At 42.2% G+C, this 19,459-nt stretch overlaps 1 protein-coding gene and 1 long non-coding RNA gene across 3 annotated transcripts in view; one reads left to right on the forward strand and one right to left on the reverse strand.

The window, feature by feature from the left end:
- numbl (NUMB like endocytic adaptor protein) overlaps positions 1-19,459 on the reverse strand; it is a 77,888-nt gene that overhangs the window by 38,171 nt on the left and 20,258 nt on the right. Inside the window, exon 1 of one of the 2 annotated variants that reach the window (XM_017435365.3) lies at positions 1,746-1,914. The exons of the other annotated variant lie outside the window; for it this stretch is intronic. Coding sequence (XP_017290854.1) covers positions 1,746-1,786 — 41 coding nt within the window. The 5' untranslated portion in view covers positions 1,787-1,914. Of the gene's footprint in view, positions 1-1,745; positions 1,915-19,459 lie in introns of those variants that run through there. 2 annotated transcript variants of the gene reach the window in all.
- Positions 17,955-18,580, forward strand: LOC108247329. The gene is made up of 3 exons (XR_001809076.3): positions 17,955-18,045; positions 18,120-18,183; positions 18,389-18,580. It is a non-coding gene; the product is annotated as an uncharacterized LOC108247329 (long non-coding RNA).

The raw sequence follows: 19,459 nt of genomic DNA on the forward strand, positions 1-19,459 counted from the left end.
GGAACACCTGCACAAACAACATTCATGGAGAAATCAGAGGGACACTTTTCTGCATCGTAACATTTACAGTATTATCATGGCTGCAAATGAAGTGTTGGAACTTCAGCTGCAAGGTCCAAAACTGTGTTTATATTACAACCCAAACTCCTAAAAAGTTAGGATGTAAAATGTCAATACACATTCAATGCATTTTTTATGTCATAAACCCATATTTTATCCACAATGGAACATAGTAAACATCAAGTGCTTAAAGTAAGAAACGGTACCATTTTTAGAGAGAAAAGGTCATTTTGATTTTGATGGCAGAAACACATCTCTGTACTCTTGGGGTTGTACTTGCTCTTTGAAGTATGTTGTTAAAAAAACAACCAGTTTTTATTTTTTCAGTTTTTTAACGCAACAGTTTGATTAAATTACACACAAACCCCGGGGCCAAAACATTACGGAATCATCTGAAGATAAAAAGGAAATGACTTTACGGCATATTATTAATCTCAAACACACTCCACATTAGCAGATTTGGAGTTATAACCATTTTTGTGTCGGCAGAGGTCGATCACCTGTGGCAACCATCTTGAATTGGGTCAACTCCAAAAGTTAATCAGTTGTAATCTGAACACAACAAGTGCTTCAAAACCTTCACAAACTTATGCTTTAGGTTTTTTAATTATTTTCCTGTTTGAATCTGTGAAAGAGATTTAAAAAATGTAATATTTCCCTTAGACAAAGAAATTTATCATCTTCAACTAAATTTATGCTTTTTGGAAATTAGGTCATCCATTCCTCACTTAGCTACAAAACGCCCAAATTTTAAACACACACACACACACACACACATACTTGTAAAACTCCCTTAGCAGGCCCCTAATTTTTTTTGGTGGTTTGTGGAGTCCACCTTTTCTACTGGTCCTATAACACAGACAAAACTCAAGTAAGGCTAAAAAAATTCATGTTATTTCATATATCACTTTCAATAAACAAAATTTTAAACTTTAATCAATACATTCGAGTTTTTTGTCACTTGTGGGGCCTGTTTTCTAACATTCCAATCTTGTGAGGTCCAGCTGCACACACACCATTTTTTTGTCAACCGCGGCGTCTGCCTCTACACACAAACGCAGACAAGCAACTCATATCCATTGATGTACACAAAACGTGCAGAAATTAACTCTGAGCAAAAATTAAAACAAAAATGTTGGTTGTTAGTATCAGTTTAACAGCTTTAATCTCGTCCATATGGGCATGGGGTCTGATGCATCTGCCAAGGTTATTAACTGCTATGTGGCCTGTGGATGCAGGCTAGACCTATTACCAGTTTAGCAATGAGTGAAAATGTCACCAGAGTATGCAACTCATAAAACAAGAGCAACAAAAATAAAATGTAAATTATATATATTACTAATTACTATTATTACAAAAGCCACAGGTTTTGTGGCAGAGCCTACAGATTCTCTAGTGCTGGATTAGGGTCAACGTTATGGACAGAAAACAAGGTGAAGCTCAGGAAAATAGACCAAGGTGCTGATCGCTACGGCAACAACTGACCCACTTAGAAACAGACGCATAACCAGGTGCACGATCGTGCAACTTATATGAGGAAAAAAAACAAGACAAAAAAAACATGCTGAGCGCACATATGTGCACAGATTCCCTTAAAGTACATATGCGAGCGTACGCTGGATGTAAGCTGTCAGCTGCTGCACAGACACACACAGTTCACACCCCCTGCTCTGAACCAGACTCACCTGAGCTCAATGGCCTCCCCCATTTTGCTCCAAGAGCTCATCAAGCACAAGAACGACAGCAGATGAGAGGCGCTTCGGAGATGACAAGCCAAGAGTGAGATCTCTCCCTCAGACTATAGCAGCGCGGGGGAAGGATGACAGAGGAGAGCAGAGAACATGTGATGAGACTGTGAGCGAGTGTGGAGCGAGAGAGAAAGAGAGAGAGAGAGAGAGAGAGAGAGAGAGAGAGAGAGAGAGAGAGAGAGAGAGAGAGAGAGAGAGAGAGAGAAAGAGAGAGAGAACCACACCTCTTCTTAAGGGGATTAACTTAGAAATAAGAGACCCGGCACAAACAGACACTCAGAGATGCACCCAAACAGAGTCGAACTGCCCACGAGTCGATGTGGACGAGCATTGGGTTGACGGGCACACACAAACACATACAGTAGGCGCACGTACGCAAGCTCACAGCTGCTCTAAAAATAAAGACAAATCAATGTTTGATGATCCAAATCCTGGGAGCGAGGAAAGATGGGAGTGGGAGGACAGGAAGAGAGGGAGAGTGGGTAAGGAGAGGAGAGGAGAGGAGAGGAGAGGGGAGGAGGAGGAGGTGGGGATTAAAATCGAGTCGTGGCGGGTGGTGACACAGTTTTCTTTGCTTTCATTCTGCTACGGGCGCACTGGTCAGGAGTGCACTGGGGGAGAGGGCAGGAACTGGGGCCAGGACCTGGGGAACAGGCCCAGGATGGAGAACGTGTTTAATGTAATATGCAGTAACAGGGATGTTTTGTGCATGCGGTTCTTCTCCGATGTTGGGTTCTAAAGGGCAGGTCACAGAGAACACAGCAGGCCGGCTCCCAAACAGAATCAAAGGCTTAGCCTTCCTGGAAGGAATCCGTATCACCCACCACCTTTCATTCCAGAGTTTTAGACTGGGACCGCTGAGTCGTAAGAAACGTTGGGCTGCAGTCGTTTTTGTCAAACCTTACAAAAACACATTTTGCATGATCTCATACAATGCTGCATAATGTCAAACAGTACCGTATTTTCCGGACTATAAGGCGCACTTAAAAGCCTTAAATTTTCTGAAAAAACAACAGTGCGCCTTATAATCCAGAGCGTCTTATAAATGTAAGAAGTCGTAATGTTTTAGAACGACTTTGGTAAACTACAAAGCTGCACCGCTTGCAGCTTAAAGGCTCAGTTTTAGTCACGCACCTGGACCTGATATAAGTATAAACGCGCTGGAGGCGTTTATACTTGACGCTTACATCGGTGCAGTATTCTTCCGTAAGTTTTGAACCGTTTGATTATCTTTGTGATCTCTCAGGGATCATATAAATGCAGATACAGGCAAACCAGCTCCGCTAGAGCTGTCCACGGCCCATGCTAAGTTACAAAAATTGGGAGGTGCACGTCAATGCGCTTTATATATGACAAAAGTTTGAAAACAGACCATTCATTGAAAATGCGTCTTATCCAGTGCGCCCTATAGTGCGGTAAATATGTCAAGTATGTGTTGAGACAGACATTCAGCTACTACAACAACACATTTTAGCTCAATATCTGTAAAACTGACATTTTTGTACTGCCGTCTAGACTCTTAAAGTTATTCAGTGGGTCAATGCACATCCATTGATTATCCAACGATTATTTTCAGAAAGGTTCATTAAAATCTGTGACATATTTTCATAACAGACAAACAGAGTTGACTCCAACAGTTAAGTTTTCTGAAGTGGGCTTTGTAGTGTTATGTAGTCCTTTACTCTCTTTACAAAAATGATAGAACCTTGCAGACCACACCCAAATAAACAGGTGGCTGTGTGAATGTTTCTTATGCTCCGGGCGTTGCTAGTTTCTGCTCCAGATTGCCTGTTCAGTGAAACATTTGCTGGCAAAGCTGGAGAAGCATATGGATCATTCTCAGATGTCAAAGACTCTTGTGATGATTCAGATGAGACATTAAAGGGAGAACCAGCAAGCAAAGTTACAGCAAATCTGCTCTCAAAATGGGTTCAAGTCATGGTATATGATTATTAAAGGGATAGCCTGGATCTCCTCTAGTAGGGTTCTGTGAAGCTGAACACTGATGCAAAATTAATGGAGTAAAGAAATCAATCAAACAACATTTGGCTAGACTGATTAGTGCTTTTATTTTTACACCATATCACTTTTGCATTAGACAATTACTTTGAATGCTTAACAGGTTTGGACTTTCAACACAAGTTTCACATAAAGAAACGGATCACAGACCATTGCGCATAACAACTGCCCCTTTAAAAACAAATCTTTTTCATGTTCAAGCTTGCTTTACGAAACACTGACTTTGAAAACATCAGAAATAAAATCTGAGATTCCTCGCCGGTTCAAATGTGGCTGCATGTTTGAGCTTTAAGGACATTTATTAGTTCTCTCTAAATCTATTAAGACCCTTTATAACCCCGTCACACTGGTTGGTGGCCCCACTACAACATTTAAAAAATCAGCCAGAATGTAAATGGTGTTTGTATGGTTTTGGCGAGGTTTTTATTAAAAATACAGCCGCCCCCCCTCCCCATTACGTGTAATGGAGCACGATTGGTCCACAATGATTTAGATTTATACGGTTAAAAAAATACTATAATATAGTTCAATGTTTTTGCTTTTTAATTAAACAGTTGATGCTGATTAGTGAGAGCGCCAAATGAAATACAAGAGAGATTTTGCAACAGAGGGTCATATTTCTACTCTTAACCATGAAATAACTTCATATTACATGTAAGGTTGTCACCTGATATGGTACAGATTTAATTCGACTCTCAGCTCCTGATAGAAATTGTTAAGAAATACAGCGGTCAAACAAGAGGTGGAGAGGTTGGGTTAAATGCCAAACGCTGGATGAAATACAGGATTAGGTTTTTGTGGAACTACTGTGGTAGTACTGGAGCTGTGGTAAGTAAAGGAGAAGACAAGAATGGCTGAAGTGGATGAGCTGTTTGTGGGGGTTGAGTGATTTGAAAGGCTCACACAGATGGAGACATCGACAGAAACTGACCTTGAGATTGTAGGACGTTTATGAACAGACAGAGAAAAATTACGTCCTGAACTTGAAGGAGTGATCGAAAAAGGAGGGCTGCTGGGGACTGGCCTTTTTGTTGGTAGGTTTACTGCAAAAATAAAGTAGACTAAATCCCCATTTTAAATCTTGTTTATACATTTCCCCAAAAGATGCAAAAATTCATTATAGGTACACAATTCAATGAAGTAATAGTAGTAGTAGATTTGGTTTGATGCCATGTCAACAACAATGGGTATATCAACAAGGTGTAATAAACAAACAAAGCTTACTTAAAACAAGAAATTAAAATAAGAAAATAAAAACTTACATATTATTTGAATACAGTATTTTAAAATTAATATTTGGTTTTAAAAAATCAATAACTCTTTTTGGTGTAATCTTATTAAAAACATTTTCCGTACTGTTTTCACAGTAAAAACGTTGGCTTGTAGTTAGCCGTCTTAATGAGATCCATCCTTGTAGCTAGTTTTTCTTCCCCAAAGAAAAAAACCCACTGCTATTAAAGCCTGCAGACACTCTGCCACGCTACTAATGCAACAAATCAACAGAACAAGGTCACAGATACTTTCAAGATGCCTGGAAAGTTGTGACTTGCAACATACTCTGGGCTTTCTAGCCTTTGTTTTAGGCTTGCAAAATGTTTACCGAAATTAAAGCTTGAGATAGCCCAGCTAGCGTTGTGTGTTCATGACCCTTTGCTCACGCATTCCCCAGTTTCCATGATGACAATTTGTCCTTTAATCTGTTTATGCTTCAACACCCAGAAACTGAGATCAGAGATGGACCAGACTGAGAGATCAATCCTTCCTTGTCATGCTCTGTCTTTGTTCATGTGTTAGTTACAGACACAGTATTCTGGCTATTTGTGGCTAAACAGTCAACACCCTCTTTTTTATGCTTATAATTAGTGGTTTCCCTTTTTTAGGTCCAGTTTACACATGAACACTCTCCTGGAAATGGTATAGATTTTCCGATGTTGACAGTAAAAGCGTTACACGTTCACACTGTAATGCTGTGATCGCAATCGCTTGTTTAGACTAGACCGCAAAATTGTTGAAGCCTTTGTGGTTTTCATGCCAGGTCACTAGGTGGCGCCGTGATTTCTACAACAGTAGACAAAATGTGTCATTACACCAGTGGTTCCCAAAGACTTTCTTCTGGGGCCCCCCTACGGATTACAGTGCCACCCCTCCCTCCCCCTTTGGGAACCACTGCATTACATGGACGTTCATTTGGACCGACGATGAGGTTGGATTGACATTACTTTAAATTATAAATCTAAAAAGATTCAGTTGTTGACTGTGTGCAGAATTACCATTGACTGACTGCCACTGTAGTGGACATGTGCAAACACTTTCAGGTAAACTGTGGTTTCTTATGCTGGGAATTTTTAAAATTTAAAATTTTTTTAAAGTTTTGTTGTCAGGGAATACAATCTCTGTTGGTGTGTAGACGGCCGGCCAAAACGCAACAAAATTGTTCTGATTTCACTTAAAAACAGCGTTGTGTAAACTGGGCCTTACTCTGCTGACAGGCTGAACACTGTTGTGATTCTTATTCTTACATGCTTCCTATGGGGAAATGTGTCTTGTTCATTGTGACTAAAGTCCACACAGATCCTGTGTAGCCAATAAAAGGATCTGAAGAGCACCAAAAATAATCTAATTTAATCCAAAGCACCTGCAAAAAAAATAAATAAAAAGATTACGCACCTGCTGCAGCTTTACAGAAAATATCTTGGGGTGTAAACATGTTATAGGTTAAAAACTAATTCTTTCTGAAATGTTGTCTTCATAGTTTTTACAGTGGAATTCTGGCAAACCACAGCGTAGAGTATTTTAATGTAAATTCCACTTTTTTTATTGACTGTCATACATCATCAACGTTTTTATGGTGAAATTTTGGCAACCACAAGTGCTGGCATTCTTACTGTAACTACCACTTTTTTTTAATTTAATTTTATTTTGTAGGTTTTACGTATCTCTCAGAGAGAAAAGCCATGATGAACAACATAAGTTATTTGGGGATTTGAACCCTCTTCTATCTTAAGTCTTTTCCAGGCCATGAAAACAGCCATTTCTGTCTTATAAATGGAAATGATAACAAAGTAAGTTTTGACACATGACGTTTGTCGCTGAATCAACACAAGATTTGACTTGATCCGATGTCAGATTTTAACTTCAAGAAATGACTACCATTACAACTAAAGGTGAGGCCCATTAGTTCTCTTCATTTTGAAATCCCTCTCGTAAAGTATCCAGTATTTTTTTTTATCTCCATCATAATCAACTCCTCCTCGGCTCGTTTCTGCACTCCTCCATCAGAGCAGCACAGATGGTGAGAAGAGGAGGGTGAGGAAGAAAGGGATCTAAAAATACGCAGAGACAGTGGAAGACAAAGCCACCAAGGAGGACAAAGATAATTTGAAACTCATTAAAGCAGAGTACAGTGGATTAACCTCTGTGGTGCTGGAGCTCCTCTATGAGCAGTCTGTAAATAATCTGTGAGTGTATATTTATCCATCGGACAGACACTAACATAAGCCTATTAAGACTGCTGTGCAGTTATGAAACATGATGATCTCACCGGCCAGGTGGGAACAGATCCACTTCCTGCTCCCAGCCAGTGTAAACCCTCTGCTGCGGGGTTCCAGGCAGCTGAGCCTCCAGTTAGAGCAGAAGCAACGGAACCGAACGGCACCCTCTGCGGTCGTGTCTGCAAATGAGTTCAATCTGACACTCTGTGGTCTTCGAACCGTCCCGACTCAGTGACTCCTTAACAGCGTGTTATTTCTACCCAGCACTATCTGCATGGAAATTAGCCTCCTTCTAACACACACTCGCAGCCACAATTAATTATCCGGGTCGTTACAAACAATAATCTAAATCCACTTCGTGCAAATGAGCAATCCTCCAATTTCCCACTGATGAGCTTATTCTAAAGCTCAGAAATGTATACTAGAAAAAAACAAAACAATGTGCTGTACCCTCACAGGTATCTGTCATGGCTCTAAAATAGTTAAAGAGTGATAGCTTGTGTTAATCAAAATCATAACTTTGTTCTTTTACAAAAACAGAGAAAATAAAAAATGGAAAACAGCTTTTCGAACTCTGACCCCTCGTGTGTTTTATACAAGAGTAGCTACAACTCTTCCATTTTATATAATAAAACTTCTTCACATATGAAACCTAAAATTCGCACACAGACGCAGACAGATCCATTTCCCCCCACCTTTAGCGGCCGGGGATATATAAAAACCAGATGATTTAACTGAAAGACAGCAGAGTGCACCGAAAGCTCCTCTTGTAAATCTCCAAGGAGCTGTGCCGTGACATCGTCTCCCCGTGTCTACTTTGCATAATGAATAGTCAATAAAATCAGTGTCATTGTCGAGACGCCGATGAACGGCTTTAACGCAGCCCACCTGCACTTGTTCTGAGACTTATCTCACCTGAGTTCTGTCAAGAACCAGATGGGTAATCTTTAGGTGAACTTGTTCCACATGCTTCATTGGGACATTTAAGTTGCTCCGGTTCATCATTCTGTTACCCCGCCCCCAATCAGTGACTTCTGCTGAACCAAGCAGAAGCTATCCAGTCATCTACTGCTAGGAAAGCCTGAATCATTACGATCGTCTAGTCAGCCCCATCAAAGAATCCATTGAAAACACTTTCTTAATCCTGTTAAGACTGACGCGCGACAGCCAAGTCCACTGCTGAGTCCTGACGAGTCGATTCTGCTCAATACGGCTTTTTTTTTCGTTTCTTTTTCCCCCCTTTCCCTCATCTGTCTCGTTTGCCCTCCGTCACGCTCCATCATCGTACGTGAAACAGTGGATAAGTGTGTGAGGGTGTTTAGGAGACACGAACGAACGCGTCGACCTAGTCGGGCTTTTAGTTAACAAGAGCTTCGCGATACAGTATGTGCGCACGGGAGACTACAGGGTTCTGAACAAGTCAGGTGTTCGACGCTCCTCCAATCCCCAGCCACCCAAACACCGTCACGCTACATACATGCGAAGAACATGTGGAGACCTTGCTGCTGCATGGCAACCAGATGTCATAGCAACAGGCTTTTATTCTTTATGTGTACTCAGATACCCCCGAGTAAAGGGCTACGTATCTGGGAACAAAAGCTTGAATGAAAATAGAAAGAGACAGGATGAGAAGAAGGAGCATGAACAGTGTTCTTTCACTGCGCTGGGATCAGATGAGGGTGAGGAGAGGACGACAGACACTGACAACATTGTGGATGTGAGGAGGCCTCCCTCATCGCCGTTCACAACAAGGTCAGCCGAGCGCCGAGCAGCAGACAGAACAGTCATTCTGCTCGTCGCTCGCTGCGAAGGCCACAGCTACAGTTACTGCGGGCCAGACGCTGGTGGGAAAGGACAGTGGGGGGGAGCTGATTAAATTAGGGGTCAGGAGCTCACCACGTAACGACACTGGAAACAGAGTGAACACATGAGGGCCTAACTTCACGATATGAGCAGTCCATCATCCAGGCAATGTGTCAATAAGCTGTTTTGACTGATCAGCAATAAACAAAATTAAATTTCTTTACATTGCTGCCCATAAAGACCCAGGCGAAGATGGGTATAGAGATGACTTTCCCCCTCGCAGTTTTAATTTCCCATATTTTATTAAAATATATAGTGCCTTGCAAAAGTATTCACCCCCTTGGATGTTTTCTGCTTTTATTGCTGCAATAAATCAGTCATGAACACTATAAATTGGCCTTATTAACTATATATATATATATATATATATATATATAATATAGATAGATAGATAGATAGATAGATAGATAGATAGATAGATAGATAGATAGATAAAGAACCTTCAATGTCAAAGTGAAATCCATATTTTTACAGAGTAATACCAAATGAATAATTAAATAAAAATATTTGATGTTAAATAAGTGACTGCATAAATATTCATAATAAAAGGACTGTCCTAATTTGACTCAGAGAAAAGATGACTGAAAACTACAAGTCAGGGGGTGGATACAAAAGGATTTCCAAGGCCCTAAACATCCCCAGGAGTTCTGTTAAATCCATCATCAAGAGATGGAAGAAACATGGGGCATGTGTAAATCTACCAAGAGCAGGTTTTCCTGAGTGACCGTGAAGAAGGAGAATAATGATAGAGACCCCCATGACACCTGTGACTCTGAAGGAGGTCCAAGCTCCAGCGGGTGAGATGGAACAGACTGTATATATAACAACTGTTGTCCAGGTTTTCACCATTTTCAGATTTATTGGAGAGTGGCAAACAGAAAACCATTGTTGAAGAAAACTGATTAAATCTTGACATGGGTCTCTAAACAATCTACACAAACTCTAGTTGAGATTTAATCTGTTTTAAGTTATAGTTGTTAAGGATGCCAATAAATAGGAGTCGAAGCACCCTTATTCAACAAATTTTCTTTTGTTTCAGTCACAATTTTCAATTCACTACTTCTCCCGCAGCTTTGTAAAAACTCATATATAAAATTGATCTAAAATTACAGGCCAGTTGGGAATAATATGCTTTGACCTTTGGTAGCGGTCCATTATACAATGAAATTTAAAAAAAAGACAAAAGAAAAGCTATAAATTTTTCCATAAATAACAATGGGATTTTTGTGAAGGTAGTAAGAAAAGCCAGCCATCTTTAGAGCACTACAGCTCAGTGTAGAAACATCTTTCAAAGTTTAAACGAGTCACAGAAAGTTCAACTTTACACGACTGAACTTGTATTTTGATAACTTCAATGGTTTTTACACAACCACAGTTGAGGCTTTGTGATGTTTGGAGATTTTACCATGAACGGTTCAGATTAGAGCAGGATGAAGTCATGCACTCTAACTTTTCAGATGTCTAAACTTTGCAGACTTTTTGCAAACAAACGCTTCCTATTTCCACAGTCTTTACATTTTTCTGTACAGTTTATACGTATAAAAAACCAAACATATTTTTTGTCTTCCGTCACCTAGTGTGTCTCACTGCTGTAAGATTTATGGTTTTCTCTCAAATACACCCAGAATGCAGACAGCACATCTAAGCTTCCATAAACTCCCATTATAGCTGAGTTCTTAATTTTGTCTTCAAAACTGGAACAGAAGGCTTTCTTTTTAACTTGCCATGTCTCCTGCAGACTTCAGACACATACAGGTTGACAGGTGTGACAAACAGAGGCTTCGCCACTCACGGGTCAAGAATTTTTTCAGCACAGTAGTGACTTCTGGCCACTTCTTCATTCCTACTCTGCCTTTCTGTCCACTTGTCCTATTATGAGAGCTGCCAGGGAGTGAGACACACAGATGTGTGGTAACCAGGGTGATCCTAACGAGCCACTGGTAGCGGTAACGTTTCCTTCGATCTTGCTGGGTCTAACAGTTTTTGTATTTTGTTATAAAACTGAAATGAAAAAGAACCGGACCTCTACTGGAGATAAACCCTAAATGACGCTCCTTTCCCCCATAATGTCTTTATTTAAAAAAAAACTTTCAGTTATTTATAGTTTTCTGGCTTTGCAGGTTTATTGATTTTATTGAAAGTGATTACCATTCTTCTGCACGTCATTCACACAGCCTCTTCAAACACTGCACACATATTATCCTCCCTATGGAGTAGTTTGCTCCTTCTGAATGATATCTCAGATGTATTTTTGTGTTTTGATCTGATCAATTGCTGTGTTTTATTCTTACATGGACTGCACACTAAGTGTTGACGCTGCAGAGTAGATGAGGAGAAACATATGGGGGGGGGGCTTTTGATTTCCCTGCCTGTGCTGCAGCGCCCCTGCTGGACAACACCAGTATCACTGTCATTGTCTGCGTGCATGTCGTCCATCTGCTTTTACGTCATCGCCCCCGGTTGCTTTCCCTAACCTCCGACCTCTGACCTCCAGTCCAGACAGAAAAAGATCCCCCGCCCCCCCTCCTCATTCTAATTTCCCCGATGCGCGGATGAACGTGTCATAAATACAAATTAAAGTTGCCACAAAGGTAAACATCTTGTAAAGACGGGTCCATTGCGCAAAACACTCTGAGTGTTTTTAAAGCAGAAACCTCCAAGACTCAAAGCCTAAAATCAATAGGGCTTTTAAAGCTTTTAACATCTGCCCCGACATGCTCTGGATTTCCTGTCTGTGTTCGATGCATTCCTGAACAAAAAAGGCCTTGGAGGGGGGGGTAATTCTGTTTATGTTTTAGAAATTAACCTTCATAGTTATAGGTGACACAGTTTGTTGGCTCCTCAAATAGTCATTCTGAAGGCTTTGAAAGTGAGAGGCTTGCTCTGCGTAAATGTATATGTGCATATATTATATGTTTGTCTGTTAATCCATATGTCAGTTAGTTTTAGTTTGTGTGACATCAGCCATCTGCCACCAAATCTGCCTTCTGACAGTCGGTCTTGCAGCGTTTTTCTGGGACACAAAGAATCATCATCAGTCAGCAACATCTGGTGGCACAAAAACTTTGTGCAGAGGACGCTAAGAAGGTATCCTCAGCCCCAGAGATGGTTTTCATCTGCCGTACGGAGCGCGCGAGTGAAGAATCACCCTCCATTAGCGTTGGCTCGGCTGCGGTTTGGGGTTGGTGTGGAGAAACGAGACAGGATGACCTTCACGGGGTGGTGGTGTCTTATCGACCGGCACTAAAAGCTGGGGCCGGGCGCGCAGAAACTCAGCCAGAGGAAAGGGTTTAAAATTCCAGCAGACATGCTTTGTGGTGCCGCTGTAGAGCAACCCCCACCACCACCACCAGAAACCAACGAGAGGGAGGGGGTTAATACACTTACTGACCAGAAAACATGGAGACTGGCATGTGTGAGGTTTTGATTCTGGGAGGAAATTTAGGAGCCATGTTGAGCCAATCAATGCACATGTTTTCTGAAAAGAAAGATCAGTCGGGGTGTAAAATAAATAAATAAAAGGCTTAGTATTTTATGAAGGAACGCATATAAACCATCGCCTTTCATGCCAGAGTTTCAAACTAAGATCGTCTTTTGTTGAGAAGAGATGAAGTTACAGCCCTTTCGGTCGACCTTAAAAATAAAGTTCTACGCGATGCTGCGAGAACTCACGCAATCCGTTCGTGCTCAAAGTATGGAAATAGGATGACTGTCAGCTACGACCGCACCAAATTTCAGCTAAACATATTTAAAGTTGACTGAGTTGTTTTTACAAAGGTTTATTAGCTTTGGAGGTCGCCTTGAACCAAGTTGGCTCCAAAAACTATTCAGTTGTAGATGTGCATCCAATGATCACTTTCTGAGAGCTTCATTAAAATCCGGGGCAATAACAAGGGAGCAATGAAGATGTGAGAGGGGGGGGATAACTGGTATATTAAAAAAAATACAATAAGAAAACAGGAAAAGTAGATTAGTTTTAAAAGACTTACAGACAGGAGAGAAGAAGGAGAAACTTACGGAGCAACAAAATATTGTGAGATTATCTCACATTTCAGCTCAGTCTGAACATCTCATCATGACTTCTAGAAACACGTTACAGCGTTCAGTTTTGGGAACTCCAGTTTTCCTCCGGAAACTAAGGAAGTCGGAGGGAGAGCGTAAAGATGAAGAGCAAACACAGAGGTAGTGAAGACTCTCCAGGCCGGAACACGAAGCAGAGGACAAACACAAGTGGCCTGGTGTTTAGGCCTGTTGCTACAAAACAGCCACTCAACAATGGACACTTTGACACGGAAACGAGATGAGAGGCGAAGAGGAAGAGAAGAAGAACTGGGACATTTTCACAGTCGCCCCCCCCCCCCTGCAGGACAGCAGGCTGCCTCTGAGCTCTCTCGTTCCAAAGCCTACTTGAAAGTGAAACAAAACCCGTCCAAGGCGAAGGGAAGCCACCTCAGTTGGCACCGCCGCCCTGCTAAAGCGTGGCGTAACAAAGGAGCGGAATTTATTTGGAAACTGAGGAGTGTGTACGAGTGCACAGTCGACCCCCCCACACCCCCCACACCCCACACCCCTTCATCAATACAGATTACAGACATGTACCACAGATGGCTAGCGCGTCTCGTCTTTTCACCGCCGCTGCCGCCGAGAATAATGGCCAGTGGTGGCCCCTCCTCCTCCCGCACTCCCCCCTCCTCCCTTTTTCTCTTTTGTCAGCACGTGTGTCCGTCAAATGGAAGCGTGTGTCTGGGACAATGGCAGCCAGACAAAGAGTCCACCTACCCCCCACCAGGATGCTGAATAGGGGGGCACGTGGGCCTTGTCATCGAGGGAACAATGGCGCTGGGGCAACAGGAGGGGGAGAGGGTGTGGCATCCCAGCAGTGACCATGAGGTGCCGCCTGGGTGGCCCTGAGGTCACGATCGACCCTGAAGGATTTCAGTCACTTTAACAGAAAGGAAAACGTCCACAATGAAAGAATGAAATCTATGGTGATAATTGAAATTTGGCAGCTGTTCTACTGAGCCGAATTACGGTCACAGTTCTACTTCCTGGTTTGGAAGTTAATACAGGAAGGGACACATTTCAACCCCGTGAACCCACACGTTATTTATCACACGTGAGCATGATGTGTCAAATGTGTTTTTTTCTCTCTGCTTCATTTGACTTTTGTATGAAGATTACCTATCTCGAGCTATTTTGAGTAACGTCATAAAACAGCACTATAAAATGTGTCACACTAAACAAACTTGCAGTGCTACAACATGTCACTCCTACCATCGCTCAGACCAGTTTTTCTTTCCTTTTCCAGGCAGCCACTGACTCCATTTATTCCAGAACGACCTAAAGTCTGCCTGAGATCAGTAATCTATTGCTTTTACATCCCCTACAGCTTTCTGTGCGTGAGTGGAGGAGCAACTGGAGCGAAACCATTACAGCTCTTCTGACGAATGCTCTCAGGGTAGTATCTCACTGGGCTGCAACTGTTGGAGCCTAGCTGGTGAACGACATTTGAAAGGGAGTCTCCCAAAAGTCTCAAAACGTTTTCAGGGCTTCTCAGTTTTCTTGCGTGAGTTGCAGTTGCTTGAATTTTGAACGTGTTTAAAATCTGTGTGCAACCAACTCTCTCTAAATAGACACAGAGTTTTCACAGATGACTCAAACCATTTCAATTTAGTTTTTTTTAATTGTAAAACAATAAAACTGTCTTTTGACACATGCATGGGAGCTTTTCTTATGACACAAAAAAGGCTACAGCCTTGAATGTGTAGGTGTAACCCAGGGGTGGGCAACCCTGCTCCTCGAGGGTCACTATCCTGCATGTTTTCCTTGCTTCCTTGGTCCAACACACCTGATTCAGTGGTTAAATTATCTCTTCATGTTCTGCAGAAGCCTGTTAATCAGCCATTGATTGAAATCAGGTGTGTTGGAGCAGAGAAACAAGTAAAACATGCAAGATGGTGGCCCTGGAGGACCAGGATTGCCCACCCCTGGTCTAACCTTAAATGATCCAAATCTGACTTTCCTTATTTCAGTGTGGTAATCCTGTGGAGTAAATTAAACATCCTGTAAATTAAATAATAAAAACCTAATAATAAATCTCAATCAGAGTTTGCCAAAACGCATGTGGAAGACTCCATGGTCAAGTGTTTCGTGGCAGCCGGTTCTGTGGAGATGTGGTTTTCTGTTTGCCACTCTCCTATAAAGCTGAGATGGGTGAAAACCTGGGCAACAGTTGTTATATATACAGTCTCCTTCAGAGTCACAGGTGTCTTGGTGGTCTGTCTCTCTCTCACTATTCTCCTTCTTCACAGTCACTCAGTTTGTGAGGACGGCCTGCTCTTGGTAGATTTACAGATGCCCCATGTTCCTTCCATCTCTTAATGATGGATTTAACAGAACCCCTGGGGATGTTTAGGGCCTTGGAAAATCCTTTTGTATCCACGTATCCATGTATTTTTCAACAATCTTTTCTCTAAGTTTAGTTAGGACAGCCACTTTAAAGGGGGGTGAATATTTATGCAATCACATATTTTACATTACATAATTTCATTTAGATGGCATCACTGTGTAGAAGTTTGACTTCACTTTGACTCTGAACACACTGAATACTTTTTATAGGCACTGTAGGTGGATGGGGGAACAGTGATTGTTTGACTGTTTTTTGCTTAAAATGCCTAAAACACCCATTCCTAGCATAAAACTATAGAGCCCTGAGTGGATCATTGGTGCAGCTGGCACAAAAATAACAGGAATACTAGCAGCGTGTTGGTAAGACTCCAACAACGTGCACACGAAAAAGCCGGTTTGAGGTCTTAAGAATGACTTCTGGTGGTAACGCAAAGCAGTGAACTGTGTTAAAGATTTATAACTAAAAGTCAATGGGGACACAGCTGGCAGGTTGAACAGCATGCCCCCCAAAGCTGCTCCTGACACACCCGTACAGACTGTGCCTGTGCGCCATAAAACTGATGCCCACGAGGAAGCATCAAACAACCCAGCTGGTTGCCCCTGCAGCCTGAAGCCCCCACCCCCCACCCCCCATTGCTTCAGCAGTATCTTCACAGATACAACACCACTTCTGGGACACCTTTGACGCAACTTATTGGATTAGGTCCCGAACAGAAGGGGGTCTGTCTCTAGGTGCTTGTATTTATGTGCGTGCACTCAAGACCGTACACGCTTGTTTGCAAGTGTAGCTTTGTTCTGTGGGGGTCAGGGCGCATTGTGGCAGGGAAGGAGGGACAAACGCTTGGAACAGCTGGGCTAAGTCTGCAGGGGGGGACACACTGAGGGGGTGTGGATGCTAGAGGGAAGTGAGGGGACAAAGGGGCAAAATAGAAGGAAAGGGGCAGACACGTACATCCAGGCAGGCAGGCAGGCAGGCAGGCAGGCAGGCAGGCAGGCAGGCAGGCCGATGACGGGCTCTTTTGAAGCAGCAGCTGGTTAGAGTGGGGGTCTTACCAGCTGTGCCTCTGTTGACCTCTCCTCACAGTCCTCCACCTCGTCTTCCTCCAAAAAAAAAAAAAAAAAAAAACCTGCTTCTCCTCCCCCAACAGAACAGATTCCAACCAAAGGCAGCCAGAGACACACACACAACCATCTGTCGGTAGCGGGACAGTTGTCTCTCTGACTGCCTTATAACAGCGTGTTTAAGGAAAGAAAAAGCCCCGGAGACGCGAACTGCTATTAGTCGGGGGCCCCTCCTCGATATCACAGATTTTTCTGACATCCTCAGACTCAGTCCAATCGCTAGTCAGGGTTAATAGATCATAATAAACCGGGGGTACTGTCACATTAAAATCACTGATGAAAAATGTATTTTCACCCACCACCTAAAAGCAATGATGTCTGTTATGGGTCTGTTCAAAAAAATCTGAATGAAGCTCTCAGAGAGTAATTATTGGATGTACATCTTAAACCAAACTTTAATTTTTGGAGTCATCCTGATTCAAGATGACCGCCACAGCCAACTGCCTTAAAAAACACATAAAAATAGCTTTAACTCTCTCAATTTCAAAGCCAGGTAGTCACAACATAATACGGTACTGCTGCCCTCAAGTAGTGACTGAAATCCCAAAAAAATAAAAAGTCCGGTGTTGTTTGAAGAGTGCATCTAATATTTTCTAAATCGGGCCTTTTTGCAAAAAGAGGCTGACTCATGCATCTCACCACCTCCTTCATTATGATCTGCATCTGGGCTGACAGCGGATCAGCACCGATCAGCTCAGACTGAACAGGGAGGAAAAAGCTGCCTGGCGTAGGCAGCACGGCTTCAAGACGAGCTTATTCAGAGCTCCGCCAAACCAGGCACATCCGCACACCGATTCAAGCTCCGTCCTTTGGTTTTCACTCTGTCATGTGTAGCTGGAGGAGGCGGAGGGGGTGGGGGGTCCGCTGCGTCTCGAGAGAACAACACAAACCACAAAAAAGGCTGGAAAAGAAAGAAAAACAGAGATGCGGGGCTGTTTGCTGTAGAAGGACGAAGGTTAAAAAGGAAAAAACAATTTCCTCTCAGGGGGGCGTGTTGACAGATACCTTTTTAGAAACTCGCCTTTTCTTTATTTGACAGTTCATGTGCGTTCTTAAAAGAGTTTCACAGGATTGACAATCGATTGGCTGACTTTTTCCTTATAGGACATTAATTGGCAACAGACAGCAGAGTATTCTACAACCTCAACAAGACAGGTGTAATCCAGGGTGGAAAAAAACTGCCCTTAGTCCCACCTTACTGCCCCATTGGTTAGAGTGACAGTCAGTCACAAAGGGCATGCAGCCAATTGACACACCTGAGGCAATTATTTAAGCTTGCTCCAGCTTTCCCTAGTCAGATGTGAGGGGGAGAGCTGGAGACAAAGGAGCTACAGGTTAGTGTTCTCAAACAATCAGTTTATCTCTGTTGTAATGCACTGTTTAACCTTATAATATAAAAATCATGTAGATCCAAGAAATCCAGTGAGTTTGGAGCCTTGGAGCTGCCATACTCTCATCTATTATTGGAATTGGTGAGTAGAGAGCACAATGTTTGTTGTTTAGTATGTGGGTGGCAGCAAATGTTAATTGTGATCATTAATTGTTGTAATCTAACTTTAAGATAATGAGATAAATGTTTTATTTGGTCTGACAGATTAGATATTGCATTTAGTTCTGTGTGAAATTGAAGTTAACTAGCCGGCTGGAAATTTATTGGTCCTGTTTATGTTAATACAGGCCAGGTGATCCCTTTTGTAGGGAATAAGATGGCGAGCTTCTGAAAACTGGCTGGAGCCAGGAGAACTTTAAGAATCACTCCCTACTGGTCTGGTCTGTATCATTTCCCCCCTCCATCTCATCATTCAGGCACATACTCTATTATTCACCTCTTCATCCGAAACAACTTGCGCTGGGACATTCTCAATTTAAATATCTGGATAACCCAACCATGGATTTCTGAATGTGTGTTGGTCAGACTTTGGACTGACCAGCGGGGAATTTAAGACCAGTTGGGCACAAACAAATGAAGGATTGCTGCAGTACTGTGTATTTATTTTGGATTTAATGTATGGCTGTTTTGTATTGTTTACTTTAATTTCGTCTAATACATGGTATTGAAAAAAAACCAGGTGTTTTGTGTCGTTCTATTGATTACTGACAACGGCTCCAGTAAACAAATTCTAGTCTTCTGATTTTCTTCCATCTAGTCCTTTTACACTTTAAATAGTGTTACACAAGTAAACAATGCACCGGGGGGAAAATGAAATATTATACAGCTATGCAAAAGCACAATAGGATAAATTGACTTCTAGGGGGGGAAAAAAAAGAGGCCAGCATGCTGGATTCTCAGTTATCCAGGACAAGGTAATCCAAACTGATTTGTGGAGCAGGTGGAGCGACTAGAATTGGGGATGCAGACTTATGGTTTGGCTTTCCCCGCTTATTACTTAAAGGGGAAATGAAATAAAATATCAAAATAATGAGTTTTCCTGTTAAACACTATCAGAAAACAGTGGTCCATTTCTCTGATTTAAAACGTTAATGACTCGTTTTTAGAGTTTGTGTCAAACTCTTGAAGTGGGGTGATTGTTTGGGCGGAGTTACCTCCGTGGTTGGTGACGTAGGAGGCGGGGCCAGCTGTGGCAGGTTACTGTCTTAATGTTTCTCAGGAGAAATGGAAGCAGAAGAAGCAAGTTTTGTTAATAAGAGTACCGGTTTGAAACCCCGTTTTCTTTTGGTCTGAAGTGATGCTGTCTGGAACTGGAGGCCCACATTTTACAAGAGGAACTCCCAAACTTTACAATGTTG

The sequence above is a fragment of the Kryptolebias marmoratus genome, linkage group LG2 (assembly GCF_001649575.2).
Source record: "Kryptolebias marmoratus isolate JLee-2015 linkage group LG2, ASM164957v2, whole genome shotgun sequence".
NCBI classification, from domain to species: Eukaryota; Metazoa; Chordata; class Actinopteri; order Cyprinodontiformes; family Rivulidae; genus Kryptolebias; species Kryptolebias marmoratus.